We start from the raw sequence: 14,112 nt of genomic DNA, 5'->3' as shown, positions 1-14,112 counted from the left end.
AACCTGCCTTTTGACTGCTGAGTCTTTCAGGTTGAGGGGAACTGCTGCTGTTCAGGCTGCCAAAGGAGGTGAAGGGCTTTGCCTTTGGCCGAGTCACTGGAGCAGACTGGGGAGGGAGTGTGGAGCAGCCCGTTAAAAATGTATGAATGAGAACAACGCTATGACTGCATGGGTAGAGTTAATCACAAAAATGGATCTCATTGAAAATAATGGGTGAAACTGAATGTAGTTAAAAGACCTTAAATGAGTGGGATTTTGTCTTCTTTCTGGCTTTGCTCTGCAGTGTTCTAGGGCAGCTCTCCCAGTCCAACAGCTCCTTGGCCTCTGCACAACCACGGGAGAAATAAAACCGACAGAGCGTGAAGCTGCCTGTGGCACATTGCTCACTATCAGGATGGATCATAGGCTAGTGGAAGCTCATGGGTGCCAACAGCGAAGGTTGAACAAAGCAGCAGCTTTAATTCATAAAAGCCATTTCTAAAAAACTGTTTTCTTCTGGGTTTTTTTGGAGGAAGATAGTGATGTAATGGCAGATGCTGCACTCCCTTGCTAGTGGTGAGGTTAATGTACACATTTTCAGTTTGCTGCTGTTAGTGGTAATGCCACAACATGGGATGATTTTTGTTGTGTGTCTTGGTCAACAAGTCACATTTCAACTCTGCTAAATGTCCCTGCAGCTTGGTGAGGACTCACCCATCCTGTGACAAAATGTGATGGTGCCATTTCCACAAGTGTTGAGTCTCTTCTATGCAAGTAGAAGTGATTTCAGTATGATGTAATTAGAACTGTGCTTCCTTGTTATCAATTAATCACCAAGACGGGGCTTGAAAGCCCAGTGGAGGGGATTGTTTGTGCCACAACGAGCCTGATACCTTGGAAGGTCCAGCTTGGGGGCAGTGAAACCCCCATTCCCGGGGTGTCTGTCCCCCATAGAGAAACAGGACATCCCCTCTGCTGCCCTGAGCCCCGCCTGGGACGGGAGTGCGAGGGGTTGCCCCTCCCGAGCTCCTCCCGCCAGCTCCGGGCGCAGCGGAGCCGCCGGGCCCCGGCTGCGGGGGCTGGAGCTCCCGGGCAGGCGGGGACTACATTTCCCAGCACCCCGCAGGGGGAAAGGAAGGACCGGGCAGGACGGGAAGGGAAGGAAAGAAAAGGACCGGGCGGGAAGGGAAGGACCGGGGGATGCGCCCGGGTTGCTGCGGGCCGGGGATGCTGCCGGTAGCACTTGCTCCTTCTGGGGGGATTTTGCAAGGTGCAGGGGGGTCGTTCCTCATGCAAATTGCTGCAGGGGTGCAAGAGAGTTTTAGGGAACAGAGGGTTGTTTTTAATACTCAGATTGAGCCGGGGGGGCTGCAGAGGGGCCACGGGCGGGAAAGGGACTTTTTTTTTAACAGCAAATCGGGAGAATCCTCCTCTCCCTGCAGGTAGCACGTTGGTGCGGACGTTACCAACGGTGCGTGACCAACGGTGCTCGATCCCCCTACAACGTGGTGGTGCAGATCGTTCCAGTCTGTACCCAGACTCACAGGAGCAGGGGACAGCTGGAGCTGTGCGATGGTGAGTGTGATGGGTGCTCAGGCAGGCCGGGGAAATCCCCGTGTGATGCTCCGGAACCTCAGTGGGAGGCAGGAGCCATCCCGAGGGCTGGCGGCTTCTGCCCGGCTGGCAGAGGGGGCTGAGCTCCCTGGTGTCACTGAAGGGGTCACATCTCTGCTCCCCCGGGCTTTCAGCTGCTATTTCCCAAGCAGCGCGGGCGGGACGAGGGCGTCGCTGGTGCTGCTGGGGTTCTCGAGGTGAACCTGCCTCTGCCTCTGTGCTTCAGTCCAGCTCAGACTCGCTCTGTTTTTTAATGAGGGAATTTGTCTTTCTCCACAGGCTGCGCAAGCCAAGAAAAGTTTAAGAGGTACGTACACTGGTGTGCTTTCCTTTTACTGTCCGTCGGTGCTTTGATCTGCTGGGAATGGCTGGGATGGAGGAGGGGGGACACTGGGATGAGGTGGCAGCCCTGGCTACCGGAATGGGCACCATCCTTGTGTGAAAGGTGCAGCTGAGGGCATCATGTTGTTCCTGACCCAAAGATATTCACCAGCCTCTCACTTGGGCTCTTGTGTTCCTTTCTTGGGGGCTTTCCCAAATCCAGAGGAGAATATATGCATTTATTTCAGTTCTTCCCCTCCCCTGCTCCCTAATTGCTTGTTTAGAAGCCTCTTGCAGCCCCTGATACTGAAGCAGTGCATTTGGGGTTGCCCAGGGGCTCTGAGATACTGTCAGGTGAGAATTCACAGATCAGGTGCTGCTTGTGGCCAGCAACTACCTGAAGGGAAAGCAGCTGGCTCACTTGATACAGAAGTCTTGTTTCTCCCTCAGTGAAGCCAGTTTTACATCCATAAAATACAGGATCAAGTCCTGGCCCTGGCAGCTCTCTCTAGAAGACATGGCAGGCATGACATTGCTGATGCTTGAGACCAAATCTTTATTCCTGGGGGATCTCAAAAGAGCGAGCCTTATTGACATTGGGAGCTTTTCTACACCAGCTCAATGAGCTCACCTATCTCAGCAGCTTTAATTTGTCTCGTTTCAGGCTCCATTGATGACATCCTCGACGACCTCCTGGGGTCTGAAGGTAAAACAAACCTTTGCAGCTGAAAGGGCAGCATCCTTGTCCTGGTCCTCCCTTCCTGGGAGCAGGAGCTGCTGGTGCAACAGCCCTTGATGTGCGAGGGGCTCCAGTTGTGCTGGGGATGAAGCAGGGAGCAGAGGGGAGAGCCAGAGGCCCTGGAATAGATTGGCTATTGATCTGGGGAGGCAAAGTAAAGTTTGTCTCTGATTAAAAGCCTCTGTGGTCCATGAGAAGCTGGCAAATCCCCCCTTGGGGTGCCTAGGCCAGGACTATGCCTGTGTCCATCGTCCTAGTTTCTCCACGTCTTGTTTTCAGATGAACCCAGTGTTAAATCTACCAGAGCTTCCCAGGCAGCCGGCAGCAGCGGTGGGAGAGCCTGGAACCCCAGCGTGCAGACCAGCAAGAAGTGAGTCCCTTTCAGACACAACTTCTCCCACTTTGAGATCTCTCTAAAGCTTTCCAGGAAAGTGTGGTGCCTCCAGCCCTGTACATCTTCTGTAAATGTCCCTTAAAACCATTTATTGCTTAACTACAGCAGTCTCGGCACTACCATCTTTTATCCCGGTGTTATTTGAGCCTCATTTTCTGTGTGCTGTGATATGGTTGCTCTGGTGTGCTCACAAGCTCACATGTGGCACTGCTAACGTCGGGCTTGTGTCACAGGTCCGTCCTAGAAGATGATTTCTACAGCAAGCTCGCTATCGAAGCTGCAGAGGTGAGCCCAGAGTTGGGGAGAGAGCCTGGATGTCCTGAGGGCTGGGACCCCTGTGTCACCCCATCCCAGTGAGCAGTGGGGTACCAGAGATGAAGGGAGAAGTTTGGCTGAAGAGGTCACCCCTCTGGTATCCCTGTGTGGTGGGGAAGACAGGAGAGGGGAGCGGGGGGATGATGGAAAAAGGGCTCCCAGGTACCCAGGAGGAGACGGAGCAAAGCCAGGGGGCAAATGCTGCTGCAGCCCAGCCTTCCTGGGTGCATAAAATGAAGAAAAGCAGGGGCTGGAGCAAGGGGTGAGGAGTTTCCAAAGTCTGCTCATCTGTCTGATCTCTCCCCTCCCTGGCACGCAGGGATCCGATACGTCGGATGTGCAGAGCCTGGGGGTACGTACAGAAATCCCCCCATCTCCTCACCTTGTGCTGCAGCCACGGTCCCCAGCACCAGCCTCCCAAGGGAGAGGCACTGAGGCATTCGCCGCGCTCACCCTGCGCCCGTCCTCGTCCTCTTGCTTTCCAGGACATGGACGACTTGGATGCTGAAATCCTGGGAATACCAAAACCTGGTTCTGGGCCACGGAAGACCCCCGTAAGAGGTCCTGGGATAAGTGACTCCTCGAGGGGAGCAGAGAAAACCACAGGGAAGCTGCCAGCTGCTGAGAAAGGTAATAAGGAGATTCTGCTATTTTGCAGCCTGGTTGCAAACAAGCAGGGGGTGTTTTTGTCCTGGGTAGGGAACAAAAAGTGGCTTTGTTCCCCAAAATCCTTTTCCTGGTCGTTTTTGGGGCTGTCCCAGACATAGAGTGTACACATGGTGGGGGAATAGTGCATGGTTTATTGCAGAACTCTGTTTCTAAATAACATTGATTTTGTTTGGTTTTATTATTATTGTTCTTTCCTGCCCCTATGGGGTAATTCTCGAATCTAGCTGATCCTTTGGAAGATCTTTTATCTGATAAGGAGCAGGATGCTCCCAAGAAGGCAGCTCCAAACAGCAGTAAAAGCAGCTGTGATAGAAAACCAGAAGAGAGCAAAGGGAAAGGTAAGTGGGGTTGCTTGTTGCATCCTCTCTGTATTAAATGAATGAGCAGACTGGCTTAATTTGTGTGAGATCCAAACTGATTACATCAAAAGCCACCTAGTCCCATCTCTTATGAACCGGTGTGGTCATTTATAGAGCAACTTGATAACATGGTTAATTGTGACACAGCTCACTGAATGCTCAACATTTCCAGTGTGCCACAGGTTACAGAACTGGCCTTTCCTTTCTGGGAATGGAGGCTCAGATCTTACCTTGAACCTCACCCAGCATGTTCTGCATGTTGCCAAATGAGAACAAGTTTTCGGGGTCAGGATTTGGGTGGCTGTAGCATCCCTGGACCACGCTAAAGCCCAGCTTGGGCACCCTGGGGGGCATCCAGCTGCACTGTGGCTCTGTTCTAGGCACTCACCCCTCTTGTTCCTGCAGCAGGGATGCTCATGGGTCTGGCAGTCCCTTAAAATCGCTTTGCACCCTGATAAATCCACTCTGGGCACAAGTAGCAGCTGATGGGTTTGTGCAAGGACTAAGGTGCACTGGTGGAGCAGCGGCTTTGGGTGAGGGGGATGGGAATCGTCTGATTGGAAACTTGTAAAGGTAAAAAAGCTGCTGGTGTTGCCAGAGCTGGAAACCCCCATGTCAGTGCCCCCCAGCAATGTCCCAGCAGTGGATACACGGCCACAGAGCAGGCAGTGGCGTGGCGTGTTGCCACTTTGTCACTTGCTGTGAGATTAGGTCATGTTACGGAGTGGCTTAAAGATAAAGGACATGAATCCATGGAGCAGTTGCACGATCAGAGTTTGTTCTAATAAGAGTTGTGTTCTGATCAGTTAATGGTTTGACATGTTTTAGGAGCTTAGCATAACCAGGCCTCAGTGCCTCAATAGGGGAACAGCAAGGACACTGTGACCTTGGCGAGTCTCGTAAACAACTCCAGGGAGGGGGCAGTTGAAAAGGTGCGAAACTCAGGCGGCCAGCTCGCCGCAGGTAGGAGGGTCAAGGCAAAGGTATCCTTTGGACTTGAGCCAATCAGCAGGTGACAAGTATGCATAATTACTGTAACCAGTATAGGTGTATATATATATAACATACTTATATATATAAGTATGTTAACGGCAATAGAGTTGAACAATGCGTTATCACTCACATTGAGTTGGCCTAGCTTGTTCCTCCGCGGCTCGCAAGGTCATTGAAAAGAGTTACTTAAAAATGACTTTGTAAGTCATCCTGAGAGATAAGAGCAGGCAGGGCTGCTTTGATCTCTTGTTTAAAAACAAGAAAAGCCCCGCTCAAACCTCCTCCCATATGCGATTCCATCCGCAGAGTCACCCCAGACAGCCCTGCGCACCGCGGCCCCGGCTCAGAGGAGGAAGGAGATCGTGTTTGAAGGTGATGATGATGACATGCTGGAAGCGCTGGGATCTGGCAGTGGCAAGAAAGAGTAAGGGCAATGAGGAGGTGATGGGAGTAACGCAGGGGGTGGGCTGCACGTTGAGCTGGTGCCACCGTGCTGGGGGGGGGGATGCTGGAGTTTCTGCCCCTGGGTCCCAGCAAGGGGCAAGAGCAGCTGGTTTGGCAGAGAAGAGCCAGAGCAGCCTGGCCAGGCTGAGTGAGGAGGAACAGCTCTGCCTCTGGGAGAAACCATCTGCCCCCGTGTCCCCACAGAGAGGAGCTCTGGCCAGCACGCTCCAAGCTGGATGAGTTGGTTGGAGGAGGCTCCGCGGCCAAAGTCTTAGAAGAGCCGAACATGGGAGAGCGCAGAGACTTCAAACAGGATGAAAAGTCCCAAAAGCAGCCAGGTGAGCACAGCCAGGGATGTTGGGGAGGCCTGCAGAGGTGACAGCGTTGGCTTGAGATAGCGAGATTTATTTCTAATGCCCTTAGAGGGGAAAAACCCTTTCTGTCAGGGTGAGCAGGGCGGTTAACGGGCTCTCAGCCAGCACTGGGGGGAAGGTGGTTCATGCTGAAGTCTCATACTCTGCACTTGAGGCAGCCTGGGAGCATCTTTCATTGTGGGCTGATTCCCAACAAAGATGCATTTCCCAGCCACACTGGGGAGAGACATTGCTCATGGTTTTCTGAGGAAGATGTTTCCAGCTGTGTTTTCCCAGAGGCAGCAATCCCTGTGGGGGTTGCAGGGCAGGAGGAGGAGGGGAGGGCTGGTGTCTTTGCAGTGACTGCTCCTCTGGGCGCTGACTCAGGGCTGCTTGTCTGTACAGAGAAAGAAGAGCATTGGGACAAGGAAGATCTCATTTTTGGAGAATACCAGCCTTCGATGGGCTCCAGGCCATCAAGGAGGCAGTCGGTGAGGTACAGTGCTGCGTGTGTGTCTGTAGCTCCAGTCACCACCCCGCTGTCCCTGCCTGCGGTGGACTAGGCAGGTCCCTGCGTCCCCTGGCAGGCAAGGGGTGCAACTGTTTCTCCTTCAGCAGGTTCACAGCTGAGAACATGGGTGAACCGAAGGCAGAGCCCCGCTCCAAACCATCCCCTCCAGCCAGCCAGAGCCCTGTGCGGGGCAGAGGGTCTGGAGCCGACTGGCTGGGCTTAAAAGATGAAGTTTTTTTTGACTCGGAGCTGCCGTCCCCCGTGAAGACCAGCAGCACAGTGGGCATTTCCCCCAGCCCCGCCAGCCAGCTCCCAGCCGCAGAGGAGGCAGCGGCTAAAACTGGCCCAGAGGAGCAGGAGGACTGGCTGATGGCTGTCTTGGCTCGCAAGAGAGCCCGAGCACAAGCCAAGGCTGAGCCCCTGGAGGCAACGGGGGAAGGGCCGCATCCTCGCTCTCCCCTCAGCCAGCCAGCCGCCTCCCCGGCAGCAGCACAGCCCGCAGCTGCCCCACAGGACACGGCAGCGAGCACAGGTGGCTCCAGGTGAGACCTCCTTCCCCTTTGGGGCATCCTCCATGGAGAGAGAGAGAGCCTGCAGAGAGCAGCTGCGGGTGTGAGGTGGGGAACGGGGAGGGCTGGTGGGCAGCAGCCATCACTTTGGTCTGGGACCTCTGTAACTGGGACTGGGAGGGAAGGCTTTAAACTTCAAACGATGCCAAGCATAACGTTTGCAGCCTCTCCCCGAGCTGTGACACTGCTGTGAGTCACTTGTGTCTCTGTGCCCACGCAGGGGGCTGGTACCCTGGCTCAGCACCGTGAAACCTGCCTCAGTGAGCCCATCAGATACTGCAAAGGAGGATCCTTCCGGAGATGCCAACACCATGGGTGCGTTCTATGTGATTGTACAATTTGGGCAGTGGCTTGCAGAGAGGGTCCCCGTTCCCTGCAAAAAAACCAAAAAGGCAGGAGCTGCAGCATCGCCCTTGGCCATGTGGAAGCTGCCCAGGTTCTTCCCGGCCATTGTCAGAGTGAGCTGTGAGCTGCAGGATCCCCCATCCCTGTTCCACTGATCTCCACCCAGCTGCCTTTGGGGCTTAAGGGGGCTGCAAGGGACTTGCTCTGGCTGAGCAATGGGTGGCTGTCAGTTCCTGTTGTCCCTTCTCTCTCCCCCTTCCCTCTTGCTGCCCCCACACTTGTCCCACCAGTGCTGTGTGCTGGCAGCCCTGTCCTGCGCTGGGCTGAGGCTGGGCACCAGCTCAGACACCACTGAGAGCGGCTTAGGGACCACAGCCTCCTCCTCGGGTGATGAAGATGATTCCCATTGCCATGTCTGAGTCATGGATTTGTTCAATTTTCAGTACCCACACCCTTGTTACCAGGAGAGAAGAAGATACCAGACCCTGCCCCACTCACTCAGGTGGGTCTGCTGGGCCTGAGTCCCAGGAGGGGCAGGATCGGGGGGTGATCGTCAGCCCTTCACTGGCAACTTGATGGATCCGACTGTCCATGCTCCCTGAGCAGGAGGAAGGATGGGCTGCACTTTGCTTCTCTGGGAGCTGTGTTCATAGATGCAAAGTGTTTGGGGAGCCCCAAGGTACCACAAGTTGTATTTATCAGGCCAAAGTGCTATGGGTGCTTTGGAAACCATGTGCGTTTGCAATGCTGTGCTGCCTGAGCAGTGTGTACAGAGTTCCCCAGGCATATATCTATAATATCAATGACAAAACAAAGGCTCCCAGAGGACTTGTGGTCTTGTCCTTGTGTCTGTCCCCAGACAGGGAAGAGCCCAGCGGGCCTGTGTCTCTCTCCATCCCCGCAGGCAGAGGCCCCAGCCCTGGATGTGCTGCCTGAGAAGGGGCTGGAGGCTCCTGCAGCCCAGCTCTGCGAGGAGACATCGGGCTGTCGGGCAGAGCTGCTCAGTGTCAAGGCTCATGTGGCAGAGCTGGAGGGCAAGGTGAGCCCCAGCACCTGCTGGATGGGGAACATGGGTGACCAGGGGGAGGAGAAGGGGCCATGTCTGCTCCAAACAGCATCAGGGTGACAGGAGAGAGGAGGAACCTCCCTGTCCAGAGATGCCCAGGGTTTCTGTCCCCAGACCAGCACAATGACCTTCTCCTCGGATGCCCAACAGGTCCAAGTGCTGGAGATGCTGCAGGAAGAGCAGAAACTGTTACTGGAGAGCGTCCAGAGGCAGCACCAGGAGGACGTGGATCTCCTGAAGAGCACCCACAGGTACCGGGCTCTGGCCTGTGCTCCCCTTCACTCTCACCAACACTGTCCCCTGGGTGACAAGGACCAGGGGTCAGTCCCATTGCCAGCACGTCCCCAGCCAGGGCACGGCACTGGACAGCAGCTGAGGGTTCAGGGCTCAGACTGCAGAGAGCGAAGCAGCCCCTGCCTCAGTTTCCCCACACATAAACCACCACCAATCTGCTCCTAAATCCCCACGTGCCCTTTGGGTGCAGAGTGTGATGAAAGCAACATGACTTCTGTGCCGTGACCCCTTGTGGGCTCTCTCTGGACAGGACCTTGATGAAGGTGCAGGAGGAGACCCACAAGCAGCGGGAGGACATGCTGCGGTGGCAGAAGGAGCAGCTGCTGGCTCAGATGGAGCAACAGAGGCAGGACGCGGAGCAGGAGCGGGCAGAGCTGCTGGAGCAGCACCGGTTGGACCTGGAGCAGCTGCGGGCGATGCAGAGGTGAGAGCGGCGCGAGCCGCACGTGCGTGGGGCCAGTACCACCAGGCTTGGCAAAGGAACCAGGGAACAGTTTGGGGCCATGGTGAAAGGAGAAATCAGAGTCCAGAAGTGCTGAGTTGGGGCAACTGGGTGGCTTTTGCAGTGAGGATTTGCTTTGTAGATGGACACAGGGAGATGCGGCTGGAGACATCATTCCAGGGTGAATGCGTTGTATTTTGAAAGATGCTAAACCCCCTGTTTTCCCTCCCCCAAATCCCTTTTATTCGGGTCAGCAAGTCACTCATGTCCCCATAGTTTGGGACAAGGAGAAATCCGTTTCTGGTAGAGAAGCACATAACCCCTAGATGTGGTCTGTCCCAGATGTGGGATGTCAGTGGGGTGCCCCGTGACAGACCACCCTGCCAGCTCAGCAACTGGGACCTGGTTCTCAGCCCCATGACCACAGTGCTCATCGTGGGGAGCACCAGTTTGTAACAGCCCATGGTGGGCTCCTTCCCTGTGTCCCGCAGGGCGTCTGTCCAGAAGCTACGGAAGGACTACGAGGAGCAGATCCAGCACTTGAAGTGGCTGAAGGAGCAGGAGATGGATGCGGTGACCAGCGCCATTTCTCACACCAGGTACTGATGGCCCCATGTTGGTCCCTGTCCTACAGGCAACCAGCCTTGGACCACAGAAGCCACTCCTGTCCCCCTGCTACCCACAGGCTCCCCTAAGCAGCAGCTACATCTTCCTACTGCTCTGCTGTCACCTCGAGAGGTTTGGGGCAGGGCTGCCCAGCCTATGGCCCACCACGCATCCCTGTCTCCATCCTGATGACACAAGGTGTGTCCCACAGGGGTGACCCTGCCCTCACTCCTCTCTGCAGGTCTCTGAATGGTGACATGGACCTGCACGACCTGGACTGCAAGGTGGAGGCCACACACCACTCTGCCTCCCAGGAGCTGGCCACGAAGGCACAGCAGTGGGACAAGCAGCTCAGGAGTAAGTCTGCCATTGCTCTGTGCCACAGTGGCTGCAGAGTCCCTGCTGCGGCTGGGGACACTCAGGGAAACAGGGAGACAGTTGGGCTCTGAGTCAGGCAGAGGCTGGGAGCCCAGGCTGGCTAAGCTTTGTCTGCCTTGGTCATGGACATCTTGGGGTCTCCCTCTTATGGATTGATGTCCTGGGGATGTGCAGAAGGTGATGAGAACAAATCTGTGCAGCTTTTCTGTGAATATGGTGTGGCCAGAGGGGGTTTCCCACCTCCTGCTGCTCACAGCCTTGCTGCTGCCTCTCCCCAGTGCTCCAGGACAGGCTGTCACAGCAGCAGAAGGACATGGAGGAGGAGCGGACGCAACTGCAGGAGCTGGTGGCCAAAACAGAGGCAAGACTGGAGCACACTCTGCTGATGGAGCAGGTGAGCCCACACTGTGTTCTGTGCCCGGACCAGGCTCCTGGCTGGGTCTGGGGTGTTTGTCTGATCTGCGGGGGTCCCTGGCCTGGAGCCGGTGAATGGCGTCTGTCCCAGACACATAGATGAGGTTCTGAGGGATATGGTTCAGTAACAGTGTTGAGTTAATGGTTGGACTTGGTGATTTTGAGGGCCTTTTCCAACTGAAATGATTTTATGATTCTATGTTTTAGGGTGTGCAACCGAAATGATTCTGTGATTCTATGTTTGAGGGTGTGCAGCACAGTGAGGGGCTCCGTCCTTTCTGGAGAAGGAGTGTTTGTGTGTGTGTGTCCAGTTCCAGCTCTACCAGCCCCAGTCCCCACACATGGGTGGGCGAGGGCACTGCTGGAGCACCTGATGCTGTTGCTTTGCAACTGAACTGGCACCCCCGAGGAGCTCAGCAGGGGCAGGGCTCTCCCATCCCTTGGGAAGTCTGAGATGGTGTCTGGAATGGGCAGGTGATGCATCCGTGTCCCCCATGCCCCATCCTAGGAGCGGGCGGAGCTGAAGATCCGCGGCCAGGAACTAAAAGCCAAGGAGGAGCGGCTGGGGAAGGACCAGGTGAGGCTGGACGAGGCCTGGAAGGAGCTGCGGGTGGAGAAGGAGAAGGTGAATGATGCCGCGCTGCGTGTGGAGCTGCAGAAGGAAGAGGTGGAAAAGGTAAGCAAAGCATCTGCGCTGTGGTTCACAGCCGTGCACAGGCCGGCAGCACAGCTGGGGTTTCACACCCTTCATGAATCCCGGTCCTGTCCTGGAAGGGGAATAAGGGGACACATAGAGGAGCCCTGTCCCAAGGCAGCAAGGATCCCTGTCCCCAACCTCCTCAGCTGCTCTGCTTTGCAGCTCTTGGCCCAGAAGATCGCGGAGGTACACAGGGTAGAGTTGGAGCTGCAGGACATGCTGCAGGACATGCTGCAGAACTTCGAGCAACTGAAACAGCAGCAGCAGCAACTTCACCAGGGAAGTGTCCCCTCAGCCCAGGACCTCGGTGCCCCAAGCAGTGGCCCCTCCAGCGCCATGGGTGAGCTTTCCTGTGTGCTGTGGGTGGGAAGGGATGTGCTGGGGGGCAGCACGCAGTCTGCCGTTCCTCTAACAGCAGCTGCACCTTGAGCTCCTGTTCCAGACGTTCCACCTCTTGTTGAGACGCTGCCTCGCCGCAGGTTCTGGGACATTGGGGAGGTCATGGCCGTGGCCGACCATGCCCTGCTCAACGCCCAAGTGCAGACGCTGAGGTTCCACATCCAGAAGGTGAAGCAGGGGCAGAGCGGGGCTGGAAGGGGCTGCGGAGCAGCTGGGGGGAGCTGGGCTGGGTGAACCTGACGGGGGTCTGAGAGCTGGGGGTCTCCTGAGACCAGGGCTGGGCTGGGCTTGCAGAGACCACAGAGCACCCCGAGGGAAGGAGAGGTGGATGCTCGCAGCTTGACTCAGGTTGGTGACCCCCTTTCTGTGGCACTTTATGGTATTCATGCCATCCTTCCTTCCTCTCTTCTCAGGAGAAATATTCGTTGGAGAACGAGAAATTATTCCTCAAGTCCATGAAGAAAGCTCCGTAAAACACTTCATCTCCATTGGCGTCGTGTCCATCATTCTCAGGGCTATGATTTTGTATATATGTTACAAAGTTCACTGGAAGTTGTAAATGTAGTGCTAGTTCTTGTCAAATTTCATAGTTTGTTACTCTGTATATTAGTCAAGTTTTATCTTTGTATTTGTTTTTCAAGTTCTTCTTATAAGTAAACAATTCCTGTTTCCTTTGAATCATCTCTTTGTTTCATGGCTTCCTGTGTCTCCTTTTGACCTCCTGTAACCCCCCTCCCCAGTCTTAACAGAGACATCGATGGGGGAGGAAAACAATCGATAAATCACCCTAGTTCTCAGCTGAAGCGCTGTCCTTGTCTTTAATCTTGGAGAGTTCGTAGGGTCAAATCTTTCCCCAGGTGCGGTGATACCTCTCAGGGCAAGTGCCCCCGGCCACCCGGCCGATGCTCCCGGGACACGGCTGCTCCCACGGGGTTGATTCCATCGGCCACTGGGCTGGGACGACCGAAGGGGTCAGTGGGATTGCGGAGGCTTGGCTTCACCAGCGCCCCGAGGATGCTCCTGTCGAGCTAGATGGAACAACACACCGCATGGACAGAATAATGATTTATTAGAAACAAATATTTACACAAAAAATAAAGGCAATCACGTCAACCATTTCTTTTTTAACAGGACAAAGCTACCCCATTTCAAGATTTGTTCAATAACAGGATTAGATTTAATAATGATGCAGAATACTTTAAATCCCTGAGCCTTAGGCCTCATCATCTTGTATGCACCCCATCCTCCCCAAAGCTGCTGGATGTTTAATTTCCTCCTCAGTTGCGCTTGTCATGGATTACCATCCAAAATTACAATTTCATTCTTTACATCAGCATGAAATTTCAAGATGCAAGCAAGCCCAAGTTCCACACCAAGTTCATTCACATTCAGTTGCAGGCATCCAGTTCAAAATTACTTCCAATTTCAAGCTGGTATCCAACTTACAGATAAGGCTACTGACTCTGAAGATATAACTTGCTCTCCTTGAATCAGACATGGAAGCCAACTCCTCCTTTTTTCCTAGCTGGACAAGCCAATTGTTTTTACTTTTCCTACAGGGGTATGGAGATGTGAATGCAAGGCTTTACGCACAAGTACTTTTACATCGGGACTTAAAGCCATGACAAGGACGCTTAGTAACAGAGGTCAGTTCCTACTGCAGCCTTCTAGTAATTTTCCTATACGCCCTCAGCAGTTTTTAGGTTTCCAGCAGGCAGACAGTTTAAGAATGTCAAACTCAGGTAGCAAAAGCGTTTCCTTCAAAGCAACGCAAGCTCTAATTCTCAATTTCAGTAGGAAGCCACCCTGCAAGGCCACAAAGGTAGATCCAGGCATAACACACGCAGAGAATTTTCAGTCCAAGTTCAGACATTTTTCTCAGCAAGACCACTGTCTCTTGTCTGAGGGTGTAATATTTGAATCAGCAGAACTCCTCAAGCTGACACACGACAATGAGCATAAGCAAAGCATGAGGGACAAAGCTAAACCTAAGCACTTTCAAAAGGATGCAGCTGATGGCAGTGTCCCCCTGTCAGTGGCTGGCTCTTCAGCTGGAGACAGAAACAGAGACCTAATAAAATTCAAGGCATAAATCACCTAAAATCAAATTCTTTCCAATATTAGAGGTAGATTTTTATGCAGTGTAACACACAATGGCCACTCCTGTAAGCGCAGAGCTCTAGGAATTAAACAATTAAGATGAACTTTGAC

At 54.2% G+C, this 14,112-nt stretch overlaps 1 protein-coding gene across 1 annotated transcript; it reads left to right on the top strand.

Moving 5' to 3' along the window:
* Positions 1-3,850: 3,850 nt before the first annotated feature.
* On the top strand, positions 3,851-12,374 carry FBF1 (Fas binding factor 1; the record flags this gene model as incomplete). The annotated part of the gene is made up of 18 exons (XM_080356754.1): positions 3,851-3,992; positions 4,256-4,369; positions 5,690-5,807; positions 6,032-6,165; positions 6,586-6,676; positions 6,796-7,233; positions 7,481-7,575; positions 8,049-8,107; positions 8,510-8,644; positions 8,822-8,922; positions 9,216-9,389; positions 9,899-10,006; positions 10,255-10,370; positions 10,670-10,785; positions 11,317-11,481; positions 11,665-11,842; positions 11,945-12,069; positions 12,315-12,374. The coding sequence occupies 18 exons, from the start codon at positions 3,851-3,853 to the stop codon at positions 12,372-12,374; spliced, it is 2,469 nt and encodes an 822-aa protein (XP_080212880.1).
* Between the last annotated feature and the right edge of the window lie 1,738 nt (positions 12,375-14,112).

Source organism: Nesoenas mayeri, assembly GCF_963082525.1.
Source record: "Nesoenas mayeri genome assembly, chromosome: 19".
NCBI classification, from domain to species: Eukaryota; Metazoa; Chordata; class Aves; order Columbiformes; family Columbidae; genus Nesoenas; species Nesoenas mayeri.
The sequence above is the reverse complement of the archived record's forward strand: the minus strand, read 5'-3'. Positions and strand labels throughout refer to the sequence as shown.